At 42.5% G+C, this 19,941-nt stretch overlaps 1 protein-coding gene across 1 annotated transcript in view; it reads right to left on the bottom strand.

Annotated features, from left to right (window-relative positions):
- Window positions 1–667: 667 nt before the first annotated feature.
- Window positions 668–19,941, bottom strand: part of BTBD7 (BTB (POZ) domain containing 7) — a gene marked incomplete at its 3' end in the record, with an annotated part of 22,475 nt that continues 3,201 nt past the window's right edge. Inside the window, exons 2-8 of the mRNA XM_010150707.1 lie at window positions 14,899–15,978; window positions 5,805–6,013; window positions 4,499–4,574; window positions 3,145–3,305; window positions 2,689–2,832; window positions 2,345–2,458; window positions 668–857 (exon numbers count right to left, since the gene is read on the bottom strand). Coding sequence (XP_010149009.1) covers window positions 668–857; window positions 2,345–2,458; window positions 2,689–2,832; window positions 3,145–3,305; window positions 4,499–4,574; window positions 5,805–6,013; window positions 14,899–15,978 — 1,974 coding nt within the window. The remainder of the gene's footprint in view (window positions 858–2,344; window positions 2,459–2,688; window positions 2,833–3,144; window positions 3,306–4,498; window positions 4,575–5,804; window positions 6,014–14,898; window positions 15,979–19,941) is intronic.

The raw sequence follows: 19,941 nt of genomic DNA, 5'->3' as shown, positions 1-19,941 counted from the left end.
ATGCATAAATGACAAAGCATATTACAGCAGTTTTATGACCATATTTGCTTGGCTTGCCTTTGGGGCATGTCACATCAAGTATCCTGAAGTCGAGAGAGGCCATATCTACTTCCACCTATAAAACCTCACTCTGCCACACAAGGAATGAAGTTGGTTTGACTTCAAAGCTAAAATGGATTTGGGAAACTGAAAACAGTGTGTTTTGGGTGCCCACCTCCAATATTTTTCTGGCAAACTGATTTAAGCTGACTGCCCTACAAGTCATGCTCCCCTGTTTTTCATTCGTTTTGCAGGCTTTTGGATCAACCAGTCGTCCAAGATGGGTAAGCAGAAAACTGAGAACCACTCTGAGAGCAGAGAGCCAGGCTCGAGCGAGTGTTATGCAGCAAGTTTAACCAATCCAAGTTTTTTCAAATTGCTCAGCTGAAGCAGGTTAAAATACTACCTCCTCCAGTAGCTTACTTTCTGCCTGCATATTACACCACCCAAAACCAGTTCATGTCTTGAGCAGACCAAAGCAAAAGGGATTACCCCTGGGAAGAAGCCCAAATGGTGCAGCACTACTCTCTGAGGAAACCATAATATTCCACAATTAACATTCCCTGCCCCAAGCCTCCATCCATCCATCCATGATCAGTCGGCACTGCAAGCAATCCAGCAGCCTTACCTGGGATCTCATTGGCTATGACCGAAGGAGGACTGGACTGGTTAGTGCTAACTTGCTGGTGGGTGATCAAGTGACAGCACTGCGGCACCGCGTTGTTTACCATGTACAGGGTGTCGGGCACGTTGGACATCCGGACCATCCGCAAACGAACGAGATCGGTTTGTTCAACCATCATTTCATCCAGCACCGACTGCAACGACAGCCATCAGAGCCCACGTGAGGGCACCGCACACTCCCGCCCCGGGAGCTGCTGCAAACGCAGCCCCGAGGCCGCAAGTCTAGCAACGTCTAAACCATAACTTTTCCAGGTCTCAAACAGGATTTGGCCTTTCCACAGCATTTTCTATTCCATTTTCCAGGCATGATCGGAGCTGAGTTTCAGAGCTAGGAGCAGGCGGGTGAATGACGTTTGGGAAGGTGGCTTTGTTTACTTTGCACCTGTCAGGCTGGGAGTAACCTCTGGGGCCAGACTCTGCACTCTGTCCCAGACAATCACTGCCTACAGTTCTCAGCTCTGTGACACTGAGTAGAAGGCACCAGCCTGGAAATGAAGCGTGTTACCCTCAGATGTCTTAGGCTAGGAAGGGATTTATGCATACCCTTTCAAGATTTTCATTTGATATTAAATGGTTTTGTTTCAAAAAAAATGAGAAACTAACAGAGGAGGAAAAAAAAATCAGAAATCACTTATGTGCAATTTTGCATTTCACAATAATTAATCTATGAATAGGAGTATAGTTACAAGATAATAAGTATGAGAGTCCCCTCTCTAATGTTAAACAGCTAATGATGATTTTAAACATATTAACAGTGTAATATGAAACTATTAAAAACAAGTAGGATTCCTGACAGGGAAGAAAAAAAAAGATAGAATGCACTTTTAACTTTACGGTTATTACTAGAGCACTCCCACCCCATGTACCTGAAAACTAAGAGTCAAAGCTTTTATCACATGTTCTCTAATACATTTTTGTTGGTTTTAACAACCCGAGCTGCAAAGATAAAATTTTAACTGTCTAGTGTCCATTTACTGCTTTACTGCCACCTGGTGCTCTAACCTTTGTGTCAAAATGCAGAGCAGTTGGATTTTCTCCCCTCAAAGAGGACATCAACTCCTCCTCACACCCTCAGAAAATACCTCCTTTCTCAGGCACAGGGCAAAAGCTCTGGGTTCACCAGAGCAGTGGTCCGTTTGTAGGGAATGCGGATGTGCACAGCTTCTCCTGACTCCCTTGTCCTGCAGTCACCTGCACTGCTGGGACTCACGAGCTCTTGACCTAAGCCTGAGCTGCCTTAAGTGGTGGCATCAGCAGCCTACAAGGGCCCCACCTGTCAAACAGCATATGGCACGTCTCTGCCCCACACACAGCCACCTCCACCTTGTTACCAAACATCAGAGACGCTCCAAGATCTTCAGTCTGACAGTCCTCATGCAAGATATTAAGCAGGAAAGCTACTGCTTGAGCGGGACACAGAAGACTTCAGTCAATCCTCCATTTTGCAGAGGATCGAAAGAATTTTGGATACATTCTGATTCAAACAAGATGATGAAACATCAAAGTCCTCTGACTAGTGGAATAGTAGTTCTCCACCCAGCTGTCGTGGGAGCTGGGGAGCCTGAAAGACCTGGTACCGAGGTTGCTGACTAGCTGCCAACTGGGACTCTCAGGCTCTCACCTTGCCATCCGCCTGCCAGGTGGGCTGCCGAGGAGCTGGGCCGGCAAACTGGCTGGAAACCAGGGAGGTTTCCCTCAGAACGCTGCTTTGTTTCCGGTGGAATTTCATCAAGATCTGTCTCGCAAACATTTCAATTTCGACAAAAAAAAATTTTGTTGAAATTTTTCTGACCAGCTCTAGAGACTTGAGCCTGATGATCAATCTTGTAAGTCTTGTTAAATTGAAAACGTTAGTATTTTAGGCCAGTACATGCAAAGAGAGACAAAACATACGACAATCTTTCCCTGTTTACAGAACCCCCGATGACTCCAGATTAACAATACTCAAACGTTAACGATTATTACCTTAGCCTCCTCCACATACGGTGAGAAGAGTCTCGGCCGCACATATATTCCAGCATTTTTTTGCCGCAGCCAGGCATTTGACTTTCCACCTTCTGACGTTGGTAGCATGTCTGAAGGAGGAGTACTAATCAGGCCTCTCTTCATCTTTAAGAATCGAGAAAGAATTTCATTTTTCAATGAAACAGAAATCTCAAATTCAAGTTTTCTTAAACATAACTATGGGAAAAGCTTGCAAGAAGTGCACTTCTTATACTGAATCCTTACACCACTGGTTTTTCCTTTAGCCTTCTGATAGACTTAAAAGTGCATAACATGTAACCAGGAAGAGTTATACACATATTACTGAGCGATAACATTTTAGGAACTGATCCTCAGAAAAAAAACAACCCCCTAACACTGCAGAATCTGAAGTACAAAGAATCCAGAGATACTGTTTGTACGGGATTACGGACTTACGGCATCGCTCAGTACTTCACTGCTCATGGGCAATATGTGCTCAATGCGGACAAAAGGTAGCAATGGAGACAGGATCTCTCTCAGCTCCTCAATGTCAAGATCTCTCCTCTTCACACCCCTTTTGTTCACACTGTGAGCAGTACCGCTCAGTAAGTTAGGTTCTGTGGGAAGGAAGAAGAAATTTGAGTTTACATCAAAAACTTTAAATAGGAAATTATTCCAGCCTTATGTAAGCCCCCCACCCCATAACAGCTGGGTCAAGCCCATTCAGAATGTTCTCACAACCACAGGATACCTTTTTATGCCAAGAGCGAGCATCTTCCCAGAGACACGTGACACTCATTGGGTCACTCCCCCTCCCTCAATTAACTACCTAGTGCAAGGTGTCCCTGCCCATGGCAGGGGGGTTGGAACTAGATGATCTTTAAGGTCCCTTCCAACCCAAACCATTCTATGATTCTACCTCCCCCCTGTATTCCAGGTGTTGTGCCCAACCTGACTTTGACACTTAGGTCAGGTCACTAAAAGCACGTATTTTAAGTGACTTTCTGTTGCATTCCATACAACATGTCCATGAACAACACAGTGGGTTTCAAGTGCACGGCCAGCCCCCTGAGGACAGCAGCCACACCAGCTCTGCTGTTTTCACACAGGCAGGCTCTTCCCTTTCTGCTCCTCTCCTCCTACTACCTACTATCCAATTGACACTTCATGGTGGAAATGAACCACAAGCTACTTGCATTTATTATTTGGGAAATACATATTTAGCCTACTTCCCATAGCCAACACATGTGAGATTGCCCTTGAAGTCCCCCCTGTAGCAATAATATCCATATGAGCTCATAAAAATACATCTACATCTACTTTAGGAGGACCATTGATGCCCCTTGTTGGCTTGTTTCTCACTACCACAGATTTCTGTGGGAGAACTGTACTCAAACTGAAGTGAGAGTTCGACACAGTAAACTAAGAATAAGACTAGTGTGAGAAGCCTGCATGAGCACAGAAAAGTAAAAAATACTGCAGGGTTTTTTTTTGTTTGCTTGTTTTTTTATCTGATGAATTAATTACAAGAAAAATAATTCTGAGACAACAGGAAATCAAATAGACTTACAAAAAAAAAAAAATCAGAGTCACAGAGGTTGAAAGGACCTCTGGAAATCTGGTCCAGCTACAACCACCACCGTCTCCCCACACCTGCCAGGCAGCGTAAAGCAGGTTGCCCACGACTCTGTCCAGTTGGGTTTTGAACACCACCAAGGATGGAGACTCTATGACTACTCTGGGTAACATGAGAACTTCCATACATTTTGGTTTATTAGGTTTAATACTGTGTGGTTTAAAGGATCCTCACCTCGATCTGCTATTCTCTTCATCAACTGGTGTTCTCCCCATTTAATCAGATATTTTAGAATATCTTGTTCACTTGCCTGGTAGAAAGAGAAAGTCAGCAATCTGTCTATGCTTGGTTTAATGTCACACACACACAGAGTCATCACATACACAGGTCCTTTACAGCTGCAGAGAAACACAAGCGTACCAGGAGGGAAGTATTTGTACTTTACAACCTGCTATACCACTTCCTCCCAGTATGTATCACCACCATGATTTCTACATTCATATCACTGACTCCCTAAGAGGACAAAACCAAGTTTTTCTACAGAAGGAAAAATATTGTCTGGCATAAAAACTCGCAAATACTAAATTTGAATGGTTAATTAAAAGGGGCAGTTCTAACACTGGGTGTTTGGCTCTCTTCTTTAACATTACAAATTCAGCATCTGCACAGCCTGGAAAGCTATGAAAATAATCAAACCAACTCAATCATAACCTAGGTGAACAGAAATATTTTCAGTGATGCTATAAACATATCAACCTTGCATTATTCATATCTATATACATGTGCTAACACTCAACATTTTTACAGGAAAAAAAGATCACATACTGAAAAATTTAAAATTTATCTACCTAATTTCTTAATAACTAGGGTAGGGCATTTAGTCGTAACAAACTCACATGGAAGATCAACAGTACTGTTACTGTAATGCCTGAAACGTTTAAAGTAAGCAAAACAGAAAAACTCCTTCACATAATAACTAACACTTTAAAAAAAAAGGGTAAGATTGAAACAGATATAATTAAAAAAAAATAATCCAGTCATCTTTAAGCCATAAAAGGCTGGGCATTGTTCCAAAGATATCTCCCCTGAAGAGAAATGGCAGGAAAAATCTACAGGCTTTCTATTAGTATGGTTTCCTCTCCCTAAAACCACACAGTCACTGAAGAAAAGTCAGAAAAAACCCAAATACTGCAATACTTGTCAGAAACGGTACTTTCATGTCTCTCCTAAAAAAATACATTAAGCTGCCTGAACAATTACTCGTTTATTAGCTCCCACTGCCCCCAGCCAGGATGTACATTGTTACAGCAAAACTACCACCACCTCATCATTTTTATAAACGCTTCTGAGCAACAGCATGTACCACCAGTTGGGGTTGTGTTACAAGCCAAGAACGAAACCGTTAGTTCCCTTAACCACAACTTGCACACAAAGTCACTCTCGCCTCCAGCTGAAGGCGAGCTGCTCCCAAGCACTTCCGGTAACAGCATCACATAGCCTGCTTCAAGCAGGGCCAGCCACACTCTGCACTGCAGGTTACCTGTAAATAGTCAGACTGAATCGCTGTGAGCAGGTGGTCTTTGCTGAGTTCATAGAAGACATCCGAAGTCATGACCTGGGTAAACTCCTCACAGAGGAAATGTAGCGCTTGTCGATGTACCCACTTGGAACCGTAGGGCTGAGAGCTCCACTTCAGAATGGCAATTAAGGTGTCTAGTGAGATGCTCTCGGCGATAATATCTTCACAGCCTAGGCAACAAAAGCAAAAATCAGTGATGTTACAAAAACACTTTGATCCTCAAAGAACAATACATATGGCTATGTCTGTACTATAAAGGGTTATACGGCTCCCAGTGAGAATAAAAACAGCAGTGCCCTACAGACCGAGGTTGCAAACAATTTAACCAATTCTGACTAAAATATGACAACTTGATTGAGGTTTGGGATTCCAACTATGCAGCCATTTACCCGTTAAAGGCCTGTCTGCTGGCATGCCTGGACGAACAACTGGAAAGCTAGTTCAGTCCCACTAGAACCTCCTTTGGTTAATACAGATCCTCTGACTGCTTAACACATTTAAAGTTACAGGTTTGCATTTGAATCACTACAGTTTAGAGCTTACAAGCCATAACAGGGCTGGGTTTTTCCTCCACATCACTTTGCATGTGGACTGACCAAGCAGAGGCGCAGAAACAAAAGGGGTGACATACTGTTGGTACTCAGCTACTCGGCACAGGATGAGGGCAGCAGAGCACCGCTTTCTGACTCACAGGGAAGGCAGGAGGCAGCAGGTGGCTGCTCTAGGGCACCCCCCTTGGCCTCCCTACCCAGCAAGGCACAGAGGGTGCCAGGACAGGGACCACCTCCTCCCACAGGGAAGCAGAAAGTGAAGCATCTAAGAGGCAGGTATTCTGTGCTACAGTTTCTTCGCACCCACTGCTGCATTAGGATTTGCTCCCTCAGAGTACATGTCTTCTGGAGAAGAGACGGGATATTCAAGTCTTCTGAAGGAAGACAGAACAGATTTGGAAGAAATGAGGGGACATGTACAGTGGGAGTGCTGAAAACATGGGTTCTTGGGCTTACTGAGTTAAGACAGTTGGTACCACAATGCTGAGAGCAAAGTCTCCAATAGCAGTTTGCCAATTTCCTTTGTACATCTGGTTTGCATACACACAGAATACTATTTCTATTTGTACTATAAATATAGCAATTTAAAGAAAACTCCTATTATACATTCCAGTCTCAGCCCACTACAGCCACAAAATTACAGCTGTGCCTATACTCATGAGAAGTCCCCGGACAGTTCAGAGCAGCGTGCTTAGACTGCAATTATTTTACTTTTTGTACACTGGCATTTTTCTCTCAGTTTCAAGGATATTTAAAAACTAAACTTTGATAGATGTTTACAGAACTGTATCTCATTACTGAGCTCTTGGACTAAGCTGAGTCATAAAGTATTTAGCACTGTAATCTTAACATTTGACAAGACAAAGATCAAGGAGGCTCTCGTAACGCTACTTATTTCTGAACTGGCTGCATACATGTACTAGCAGAAATTAACAGAATTAAAAGGAAAATGTTACTTTTCTCTAACTTCTGTAATTTCTGTGGCAACTAATAATGTGAAGGGTAAGTTACTAAGGAGTAAGTAGTAACAAGCGAACGTGCTACTTCAAGTAGAAAAGTATCTGTCAAAGGAACTACTACTTAGAGGCAAAGTCACTGAAAAGGGAAATCTCAAGAGAAAGGTAAAGAAGGTGGTATTAGGAAGCAACAGTTTAAACATAAGGCAGGTTATAAATCTCCCTGTCCTATTAAACACATTTCTACTTAATACTATACAAAAAGTCAGCATGTTAATTATTCTGCCATTAAAATCTTCTAAACTTAGGTATTAAAGAAAAAATACAGTGAATATAATAACTAGAGTCAATGCTCAGTGAGAATGTTTGCAGCAAATTCCAAGAATATATCTGAATCATAGAATCATTTGGGTTGGAAGAGACCTTAATCTAGTTCCAACCCCCCTGCCATGGGCAGGGACACCTTGCACTAGACCAGGTTGCTCCAAGCCTCATCCAGCCTGGCCTTGAACACTGCCAGGGATGGGGCATCCACAGCTTCTCTGGGCAACCTGTGCCAGTGCCTCACCACCCTCTCTGGGAAGAATTTCTTCCTGATATCTAATCTAAACCTCCCCACTTTCAATTTAAACCCGTTGCCCTTGGTCCTGTCACTACAGGCCCTTGTAAAAAGGCCCCCCCAGCTTCCTTGTAGGCCCTTCAGGTACTGGAAGGCTGCAATAAGGTCTCCCCGGAGCCTTCTCTTCTCCAGGCTGAACCCCCCAACTCTCTCAGCCTGTCCCCATAGCAGAGGTGCTCCAGCCCTCTGAGCATCTTCGTGGCCCTCCTTCTGAGTGTATACATGGTTTTGAAAACAGTTTTTTATTTATTTTCCGAAGGAGTTCAGGAGACTAAGGCAAGCCTGGCACGGCCAACGAAAGGTGCAACGTGCTTACAAGGAGTTCGCCTCCCTGAATGAGAAACACATGAAACAATTCTTCAGGGTCATCTGCCTTGTGCTGCTGAAGTTTAACGCCACCTCCCGCATGCAGTCATTCCGTCTGCATTCAAGCTGACTTCAGCAGATGATTACACCCCCCAAAGCCTACAGACTACCCATTCAGCCCGCTCCATTTCAGAGGTGGTACCACTCACAGAGATCCCTCATGAGGAAACTCCTAAGCACAGAGATGGCTCCCAAAGCCGATGCCATCCAAGGCGTTTCATCTGGCACCGATTTTTTAAACAGTCAGGACACCTACCCCTCGCAAGGGCAAAAAAGTACATTTCTGCGAGAAATGCCACTCCAAAGACCTGAGCAACGCCGATCTACGGAAACAGCAGCAGCTCACGCCCAATTCTCCCGTCAAGTACAATTATTGCACAACTACCAAAAATACAGTATCATCAGGTGAAAAGTTTACTTAGGGTGCTCAGCTAATGAAACAGTCCTTTTCCCAAATAATTTGGCAACGTATCAGAACTGCAGGATTTTACAAGTGTTTCTTTTGAAGGAAGCATGAGGTAACAAGTCAAGAAGTGTTTTCTGAAAATCTGAATAAACTGGGGGCATCCCAATTCTCACTATGGAACAAATTAAATTTATTTTGTTCTTTGACTTTTTTTTTTTTTGCTTCAACAATCAGCTACTTCAGGAAAAAAAAAAAAGCAGTCATCTCATGCCATCATATTATTTCCACATTTTCCCACTCCGAAGCACACAAGTTTTGGTTACGTGAAGGTGCAAAACTACATAAATGTTTTGCAGAAAAGCAAAGAAGACAAGTAGCCCTGGAGACCAAGAAGGGCTCAATGGGAATTAGTGGTGAAACACTGCTGAAGTCTATCGCCAAGTTCAGTACCTCTTTTCAGCTATTTTTAATTCCTCTGCTGATTTTTCTAAGCACAAAAAATTAACACATTCGGGTACTCCCATGCTTGAAAGGCTGAATTCAAAGTACATCTACTAGGGGACTCTTAAGGGCACACGGCATTATTTTTTGCTTTATTCAAATACAGAGCTGACTATTTTACAGCATTTCAGATTAATTCCTAAAGCAAAAATAAAACATGGTCTGGAGGTTAGGGGAGGCAAGTATTTTGTGTTACGCTAACCATCCTTCCACAGTGAAAACTCACTGTTATGCTGAATCCAATACAGTGTATTATCCACCCATCTGAAACATTCAATTACGGAGCAGACAAAAGCAATGCAACTTGTGTTATTTAAGATTATTTTAATTTATGATATAACAGTTAAAGCTGTTAAACATTCTAAGATATTAACACTGGATTTTTGAAGCTGTAAGTTTAGCCAGAAACATAAGGTAATTGTTATGTGTTTAAAGCATCAAAACTCTGTGGCAAAAGCTCCTTAATGTTTTCTCTCACAATGAACGAAAAATGAATTTACTCTTCTGCTCCTGCCACATAAATTTAAGAAGCCTGAAATCTGCATAAAATCTACATTTGTGGCTTCTTGCAGCCATCAGTTAATAACGGCCCTTGCCTGGGTTTCAGCATTCCTCAAGGCGCACAGCCAGCAGCAGCAGCAGGCAGTGTGGCTGATCCAGCTTCAGCAGAAACCAACCATGGGCCAAGAAACAAAAAGTTGCCAACTCAACCATAACAAACCAGAGGGAAGAACGTACCACAGGAGCAGTGAAGGGCTGAGGGGGGAAGAGCTGATGCTCAGAGGGACCATCACCAGCCACCACTGTTCAGGATTTAAGCCATGTGCTTCCTGGAACACAGGTGGCTGAAAGAAAAGCCTGAAAACAGTGGCCAGATCGATTTTTCTGTGACAAATTATGTGCCCAGTTGCACAACTCAGTCAAATTCTTTATCCTTGCATGTAACCCTGGAATGGAACTGCTCGAAGGAAGATCCTTTCCACTTTCTGCTTTCTTCAGTCTTCACCTTCGTATTATAAAACCTAAGCAATCATTTCGGGCTTGAGTACAAGCGAACCATTGTAAGGAGAAAATAGGTCAGATTTTTGTGAATATTTACTTAATCATACCCAATTTACGTTAAAGTTAAAAGTGCCAGACGAGTTCCTCTGAGCACTCCTGCACCGATATATAACTGACACCCTTGCTCCTATCTTCCCACAATACATTTGTGTGTATTTAATTCTGCTACCACGGGCTTCCCGGCATTTCAGTCCTGCTGAGATCAAGGGTACTTTTGATGTCGGCGTATCTGCCTCTAGATCAAAGGCTGCACTACTGAAAACGGCTTTAAAATAAAGTTTCTTGCTTCTTATTCTTGTCAAGGGTAAAGTCAACACCTAAAAATAAAAGGAAAGCAAAAAATCTGGAATTAAGGTTTCTTTTGTCAATTTTACTTTAGAAAACTTTTTGGAATCAGCAGGCAGAACTATTTCATATGGTCCCAGTATCCAAAAACCAGTAACAGCAAAACATACCGTACCACCACCTCAGCCAGAGGATTCATGACAATTAGCAACAGGGCCAAAATGCAGAAGAGGATTCCGGTGTTTCATATAGGCGTCTAATGGAACGAAGATCCCTGGAGTCCAACTCCTCTGCAACAGCATTGGATGTGGCACCACAGTAAGACTGGAAGGGGGGATTATTTTAACAGCACACGACTAACGGGACTAGGGAACTGATCTGGTTCTAGTAACTGTGCTACAGAAGAGGAAGGGATGGGTGATTTTAAACCTGATCTTTGAGAGCCAATGTGTTAAAACGATCACACCAGTATGTTTGAGAGAGAGCAGCAAGGTAGCACGAAGGCACAAAAGCAGCAGCAGCAGAGTGGAGAAATAAGCTGGCAGAGCACAGAAACATTCTACTAAGGGATGTGCTCGAACCTCCCGGAGAGGGCTCTGATCCTCACAGCCTGCAAAAGCAGTGAAGAGCTCCACTTCTTGATAGTTAACAAACACTGCAGCCCCCTCAACAGCAGCCTCTGTCCCATTCGGTTCAAATGGGTTTTGGTTCGATCAGCTCCAGATGAGATATGCTTGTTGATTTATTCAAATTAGTGCATTCAAAGATCCAATTCAGTTCCTCTTGGAAGAAAAAGTGACAATCACCAGCTGAAGCCAGAGTAAATTCTAAAGAGTCTTCCTTCACTTGGGCAGTAAAGATTCAGAGCACATACCCACGCTATCACTCACTCCATCACAGGGAAAACATCTATTAAAATACAACAGTCAGAAAAAGGAGTATCACTGTTAGGAACGGGAAGATTTCCATAGAAATAATCAAAGCTGAGTCATCTGCTGAAAATGAAGAAAAATTACAACATCTGGATACTTAGAAAGGTCCCTGAAGACAAATCAAACTAAAAGTCTGTTGAAAATAAAAAAAGTTGATCAGAAGCTTTAAAATACATCAACTTCACACCCAGTTACAAAAACCCAGCCAAAACTGAGTAAAAGTGAGCAGAATGACTTGGAAAGAGTATCCAGATGTATATATAATGAGACCAAAATATTTTCCAGGAAACCAGGGAGACAAGCTCTAGCAAGTTTGCAATTGGCTAGCAGGAGTGAAGTGAACCACAAAACTTGAGCCAGGAGGTGTGGAAATCTAGAAATGAAACTTAAGACATTAGCTAGTGTGAGAGCCAACTGATGGGATCGGTCAGAACTTGGGCAAAACTGGACACCTGCAACACAACAGCGTAGAAAAGGGCTGCCAGGGGCCCAGACAGAGATTTCATGAGAACTGCAGGCTCAGTGGTCTCCAACACCTACACAATGATGGCTCCTCTGGACGTTATGCAGAGCAATGCTAGAAGTCAGATGTTTGAGTGACAGCTTCCAGCACAGAAGCATGCCAGCTATGAAATCCAGGAACAGGAGGGTCGTTACTGAAAGGAAGATCTCCCACCTCCCTCAAGTACTAGAGGAAGGGAGGACAAGGTGCTACGGTTAAGTGCTGAAACAAGAACAGTGCTCACCACAGAAGTGCATGCTTTGTTAAGTGGTCTGGTAGTCAAGTACAGGCATGCAGCTTTCGCTGATCAAATAAGCTTCCTTTTAACTTCAAGGTCATACCAGCACAACTCTTCAGCGTCAGCATAGTACCAATAACCTAAACATGAACTCGGGAAATTAAGTATGAAGCTATTACATACTGACTTCACTGGCACATACAGATTTTCTACAGAGTGCTTACTGCTTTGTCCTGTAGCAGCATCAATTTGTAAAATCCTAATTAGTTCAAGTCATCAGAATGATTATCTGAAGGGGTGCCAAATTTACACTGGATAATATAATAAACTTCAAACCTTGCCTGATATTACTGCATTTCTCACCTATGTGTAACCACCTCCCCACCCCACAGCTCACCACTTTTGTGGTCAGAGACAGATTTACCAGAGAAAGAAGAACAGACCTCTGAAGGCCACTGCCCCACTCTACCAGCGACCACCCCAAAACACTACAGCTCCTGTTCATCCAGAGGGCCACCAAGACCGAGCCGGCACTGCTAACCTGCTGGAGCCAGCCACCCGAGCATGCTGCTGAGGCGCTGCAAGCCCAGCGCAGCTCTCCTGCTGCTTCTCTTCTTCCTCTCCTGGAGGTAGTGTTAGGGGAGAACCTCCAGGGAAAAGGGAAGATCTTGTTACTGCTGACTCACAGAACACACTCCAGAGCAGCACTTGTCTGGAGTGCATTGCTGAAAGGAGTGCTGGTTTAGGACACACTGATCCAAGAACGCTCAACTTAAAGCCAGCAGAAGTAGTGAAACTCAGCACCAAATAAAACGTCAGTTCTGGTTTTCAGCATTTACTAACAGCCAAAAAATAAAAGCCGTTTTCCTATCCAACAGTCTGCCTCAGTTTCTCTTAGAAGTCCTCTGTCTACCATTGCTTCTCTGCTTTGATATAACTTACACTGATTCATCGGAGCACCTCCAGGTCACAGCTATTCCAGTTTAGGTTTTTATTCTGATGGAAAGAATTATTCCCTGTTCATTTATAAAACAGTGCATAATTATTCAGTGTCTTACTGAGGGCTCCATTCACAGTTTAATTCCCTCATTAGTATTCCCTGAGCACACTAAATCCTTTTAGCACTCGCATACGTGCATGCACCAAAACTGAGAAACTGCACATTTATATCACCTTTTTCATTGCAACTCATTTTCCTTTCTTGCTTTCTGCTGATCAGCTGCGGTGCGGAGTTCTCACGTACTATTCACTTGCAAACACTGCACAGGAAGGAATTTAACACTGTAGTTAACCTACAGTAAAACTTTTTGCCACTTCTGCACTCCATTCAATGTTAAGTTCTAGGTGTACTTAGAGAGGAACAACAACAGAAATAGTAAAGATGCGGACAAACCGGAAAGAGTCCAAAGGAATACCACAAAGATGATCAAAGGGCTGGAGAACCTGCCCTAGGAGGAAAGACTGAAGGAGTTAGGTCTTTTCTCCTTGGAGAAGGCTTGGCAGGGGGCTCATCACAGTATTCCAGTACCTAAAGGGCAGCTGCAAAGGGGACAGAGACTCTTTCTTCACAAGGAGCCACACGGAGAGAACAAGGGGCAGCAGGTACACGATGCACCAGGAGACATCTCAATTTAAGACATGGTACATCCCAGGGACATGGTATAGCTCCCATCACTGGAGGTTTTCAAGAAGTGACTGGGCAGGATGCTAGATAAACTCATCTAGGACCCCTTTCCCATGAAAGGTTGGGCCAGACAATCTTTTGAGGCCCCTTCCAACCTGGGCTGCTCCACAATTTGATGATTCTATGCCTAATGCCTCATTCACATTCCTGTAGTGGCCTATCCCAGAAAACTCCTCTCCTTTGTTTTCTGCCAGTTTTATTGCAGCAGGACTATTGCAACTTCCAGCAAGCAAAGCTCCTGCCACCACAAAAGGTATTATTAGTTCACCGGTCAGCGTTCTGACACCTTGCCAAAGACTGCAGTAACCCTGGCCAGCCTCCATGTGCAGGAAGCATATTATCAAGATTTGAGTGATCTTCAAGAATAACTGACAGAAGTGAAACTAAGTCTGAAAATACTACTGACTGCCCCTATCTTCAGTTCTGTAGATCAAGAAATAGATACTAAAGACCTAGGCCTAGTGCAATGAAGCCATCTAAATTTACCTTCCAACAGCAAGGCTGCAGGCTTAGTGTACCGCTTTGACAGAAACCACAGGAATCATCGCTGAAGTTTACAGCGTTGTTAACATATAGGGACACTTCATAACTAGCATTCCGTCCTCCCAACAAGCATCTCTTTTATCCTTCCCCTGTTGTTTACACCCAAAAAATGGATTATAGATGAAAGTAGATAAAGATGAGAAATATCAAGACCAGTTATACATATCTGACATAAACAGCATGCTTCACTAATGACATGCAATACAGTTAAAAGCTCTCACATGGCATTTCTTCCGTCCCTAGAAAACACAGATGCAATACCCACAACTTAGATGGAAAATAAATTCCTTTTCTTAAAGGAATTGTCAGCCACTGATAAGAAGACTCAAAAGGCACACTTACACTGTGAAACAGCTAAAAAACTGTTCTAATAAGGTCATATATTCTACAGCAAGGACAGTATTACATACCTTGTGCAAGCATGTTAAACTCCAAGAACAGTGCTATGTGATAAAGCTCCATAGCTTCTTCAGCCCTAGTCATGTTTAGTTTGCCTGCTACAAGAGCCTGGACTTCACTTAAACTGCCCACTGAAGGACTAGAGTGCAAAACTGAGAGGTCCACCACATCTGTATACATACAGTTCAAAATGACCTTAGCATATTTTTTTGGTATGATAGATTCATCCAATATAATTCTAGTTGGAGTTCGTAGAGTTCTGTCTGTGATTTCTTCACCAGTTCGTATCCTCCTCTGCAGCAAGTGACGAAAAAATGGAGATCGTGATGAAATAATAGCTTTGTGAGCTCTGAGCTCTTCATCTAGACAGTTCTGACTTCCACCAAAGGTTTCGACTAAGTCAGAGTTGGATGAAAAGCTAAGAACCACATCGTAGTAGCACATGTAGTCGAACAGTGCACGCATGTCAACATCTAAGGAATTTGGCGTTCCAAACTCTTCACTAAGCTGCACGAGGATATCAACATTTTGGAATCTCGAATCCTCCATTCCAAACTCGCCCGTATAAAGGTAGTGTAACAAAGCAGAAAACATTGGCATGTCTATGCCAGCTGTGTTAATATCCATTATGATTTCTGCCCCATACTCCGGTGAGGAAGAAAGCAGCGTCTTAAAAAACGGACATCTAGCCGCCAATATCGCACGATGCACAGGAAAACAAGTTTCTTGAAATATTAAGTCGACATCAGTACAATATTTGTACTGATAAAGTTCAGCCATGTCTTTTTGTAGCGTCCTGGCTTCTGGTCTTGCCAAATTAGCTTGTAGGTAAAGTTCCTTTAAGGCTGACGTCCCTTCGTATTCTTCTACTAATGCATTAACATCTCTGACATCCCAGCCCGAGAGGAGTTCGCGCATCTGTTTGGCGTGATCAGCAGATCGGCTGGATTTCCGGCGCTTAATGAATTTCTTCTTGAGGGTGGCAAGGCCAGAGGTTTTCTTTTTCTTGTCTTGAGGTTTCTCATGGCCATGGTCAAGGCTATACAGCTTTGATTCACAGCCATAACCTTGATGAGAGTAGGATGATGTCCCTGAAGGCAAAAAGGAAGATTGAACACATTTATTCTTTACATTTAAAGGGAAGGTCCACAATACTTAAACAGTCCATCAACGTCTCTGCAAGTTGCACAGTTTTTCCTTCTCCTCAGCTCAGGTAATTCAACAAGTTGAAAGCCTGACTGAAGCCTTTTCTGGCCATTAAGAACATTTTTTTTTTTCCATCTACAAAGGTTCTATTTTTTTTTTTTTAAATGTATTCAATTTCAAAAACGAAGCTGTGCCAGTTGATACAGCTCTGTAACACATGGCACACTTACCTAAGCAGGAAGAGAACGCTCTGGTCATAATGTTACAAGTGTCACTATATTAACTATAGGAAGTGAAAAATACAGCCTTTTAAAAAGCTTGTATGATCTCAGTGACATAGTAGCACCTCCCCCTTTCTCCCTTCAGAGTGTTTTTCAAAAGACTCTGCTTCTAGCAGGAAGTGTCATTGCAAGAAGAAAAGCATACCTGGCATCAGATAGTTATAATCACAAGAAAAAGTGAAAAAAAGAACACAGTTCCAAAACATCCAGGGAAACTGAGGACAGTGCATTGATTTTCCAATGCAAGTTTCAAAAGAAAATAAAAATACTGTCATATCAAGTAATGTCACAAGTCAAACACATAAAACAGGCTCCTTTCCACAGAACTACGGGTGCCCATTTGTGTGTACACGCCATTTAAAAGAATATGGAGAATGCAAGTTTACTGTATTATTAAAGATGTCCTTTGAACAGAGCAAAGAAGATACAATAGAAGTATAAATATATTATTTTTCCCCTCGAAAATCATTTATGGGGAAGTAATGTTATGAACCAAACATGTCATGAAATGAAAAACAGATTCCCCCTCAACATTATCTGTTGCATACCTGACCTGTTCTGCCAAATGAACCTTTGCCGACTGGCAGTGCAAGTCTGGCTGTACATACAGTAACACTGGCAGCAGTTTAGTAAGAAAAAGAGGAATTAGAATCTGCATTTCTAGAAGTAACGTTTTGATAAAAGAGTAGTTCAAAACTGTAGTTTAAACAGAAGCATGACTCTCACGTTAAAGGGTTATTTTCTAATTTAACTTTATTTACAGAATTTTCATTTTAAGCCAGATGGTGAAAAACCTCAGACATGACAGGGAAAGAAAAAAAATGTACACAAACCCAACTACTACTTCCAGACACAAGAAGAAACAGAAGAAGGCATTTGCAAATGGTATGCAGATGAGTAGCAATCACAGGTTCATATGAAACATAATTTGTCCATTTTCTGCTGGGAAGAGTTAACACGTTTCCATTAGTACGTGGTGTAGCTTCACTACTAGTTGCCTTTTTTTGGATCTCTATGTTCAAAGCACATCCACCCGCCAGAGTTTTTGGGGCCTTTTATAAGGTGTTCTGTCAGTGGTCTCCCACAGTTCTGTTTGTTTCAGGTAGATGTGCTGTGATGCTGTTCTGCTATTTTGACAGTGATGTTGCGGGCAGTCTGTCAAAACACAGTGTTTTCAGTTACCAGGTTATTTCAGAATTATTTCCGGAACTTTGAAAGACAAGGAGCAATTCAAAGTTCTTTTTTTGGGATATTTCTGTAAATTCTGTTTTATTATGTAAGCCTCAATAATTCTAGGTAACACTATATGCTGGCTCTTATGCCAAGCTAATTAAAACTCCCCCAAATCAGGCAACACAATGGTTTTATGAGTCATCTATTAGTGAAAGCTCTGGGAAGGAGCTTGCTTTGAGGACAAACCTCTATTTTATCCATGCAACATTAAACTTTGCTTCATCAGGCAACATGTCATCATATTGAAATTTCAAGACATTAAAAAAGTATCAATTTAAATGAAGAGAACAGCAGTAACTCAAGACAACTTCAAAGAGGTTGTGCTGCAAAACCCACTATGAAGATTCCTTCCACATGCTCTACCAGGTATTAGAAATGTAGGGATTCAGCCTCCTGCTGATAGAGACAAGCCTAGAATTTCTGCTCCGTTTAAAGAGTCTCGATTGCATTTTACAGTAAGAGCATAACTACACTTTGGTAACTCTCTAATGACAGATTCTGCTCCAAGAGAATGTGCCAACTCATTCCTATTTGAGGCATTTTGGATTCTAATGGCAAATTTGAGTATGCAGAACATTCTCTTACATTCCACTGAAGAAAAACTAGGACACAGCAAGTCTCCATTTCCTTCTTCACTAAAGGCTGCCATGAGGTATTTCTTGCATGTGAATCACCACAAGACACTAAAGCATAATGCAAACCTTTGGGTACCCTGAGCTACCTGTAAGATTTAACTTCAGAAGTACTGCAGAGTTCTATTAACCCTTACACATAGGTAACTGACACTGCTGTAAGAGTGCCACCACACCACTGCTCTTTGCTAGAGGCAGAAGCACAGAGGCAGAACACCAGCAGAGACTCTCTGGGTTCACAACAGCTGGTGCCTCCGTATCCCCTGAAGAAAAGAATCTGAAGGGCCCCTTTTTGACCTACCTGTATTCCTTCATGAGGTAGCAGCATTAGAAGTAGGAAACAAAAACTCATTCCCCACTTCTACGCTAAAAGGCATCAATCTATTAAATGCTGTCCAAAAGCAACAGCTACTTCATGCCCCTAGACCACAGCTAGCTTTGAACAGACAAATATTTACAAGAAACAGATGACTGCCAAGAGAAACGACTTGGGCACTTGACAAGGAATAATGGGATCTGTCTCATCCTCTGCATGCCTACACATTTTAAAATCTAATTATAGAGCTGTTTAAAAATAAACATCTTGAACAGATGTACCACCCTAGAAAATGGTGTGAAATCCTCCTCCTGAACACTGTAAGACAAAACAGCGAGGAGGTGACTACTTAAGCCTTGGCTAAAACAGAAGTATTTTTTACACTAAGAGCACTGCATTATTTTTACTGATTTACCTCCTCCTGACAAACTGTAAGCAAATTCAGCATTAAGTCAACTAACAATGGGAGTTCATCCTATGACACTACAGTGTTTTGCCAGATCAGCCTTGAATATTCATCCTACATTTAAAATTTAATGTGGTATATCAGGAAGAATTTCTTCCCAGAGAGGGTGGTGAGGCACTGGAACAGGTTGCCCAGAGAAGCTGTGGATGCCCCATCCCTGGAAGTGTTCAAGGCCAGGCTGGATGAGGCTTTGAGCAACCTGGTCTAGTGGAAGGTGTCCCTGCCCATGGCAGGGGGGCTGGAACCAGATGGCCTTTCAGGTCCCTTCCAGCCCAAACCATTCTGTGATTCTATGATTTTATGGTAAAGCAGCACGTCTAGAGCAAACACTTAGGCCTCAATGCAGTTTCCAAGAATAAGACAACTAATACATATTACACAGCTGTTATAGCTATATCCATAACACATATTATAATATTATAGTAATATAATAACGATTTGCACCCATATGCCAGTTCTATTTTGGGGTAGTAAATACATCTGAGGCCTTCTAGACTAAAACAGAAAAGTTGATCTATCATTAAAACATTTTCATCACTTGTAAGAATAACCACCTCAACTATCAGTTGTAGAATACATCTATTTTCTACTGAGACAGCTACAAAACCCAATCATCCAATCAAGAGGAGAAAGAATGAAACTCCATAAAAAGGGAAGAAGGTTTGTATACCTGCATCACAGAATCACTAAGGTTGGAAAAGACCTATAAGATCATCTAGTCCAACCATCAACTCAACACTCCCATACCTACTAGACCATGTCCTCAAGCACTATGTCTACACGTTCCTTGAACATCTCCAGGGATGGTGACCCCACCACTTCCCTGGGCAGCCTGTTCCAGTGCCTGACCACTCTTTCAGTGAAGAAGTTTTCCCAAATATCCAATCTAAACCTCCTGTGGCACAACTTGAGGCCATTTCGTCTTGTCCCATCACCAGTTACCCAGGAGAACAGACCAGCACCCACCTCCCTACAGCCTC

This window comes from Eurypyga helias, unplaced genomic scaffold (assembly GCF_000690775.1).
Source record: "Eurypyga helias isolate BGI_N326 unplaced genomic scaffold, ASM69077v1 scaffold24744, whole genome shotgun sequence".
Classification (NCBI taxonomy): domain Eukaryota; kingdom Metazoa; phylum Chordata; class Aves; order Eurypygiformes; family Eurypygidae; genus Eurypyga; species Eurypyga helias.
The sequence above is the reverse complement of the archived record's forward strand: the minus strand, read 5'-3'. Positions and strand labels throughout refer to the sequence as shown.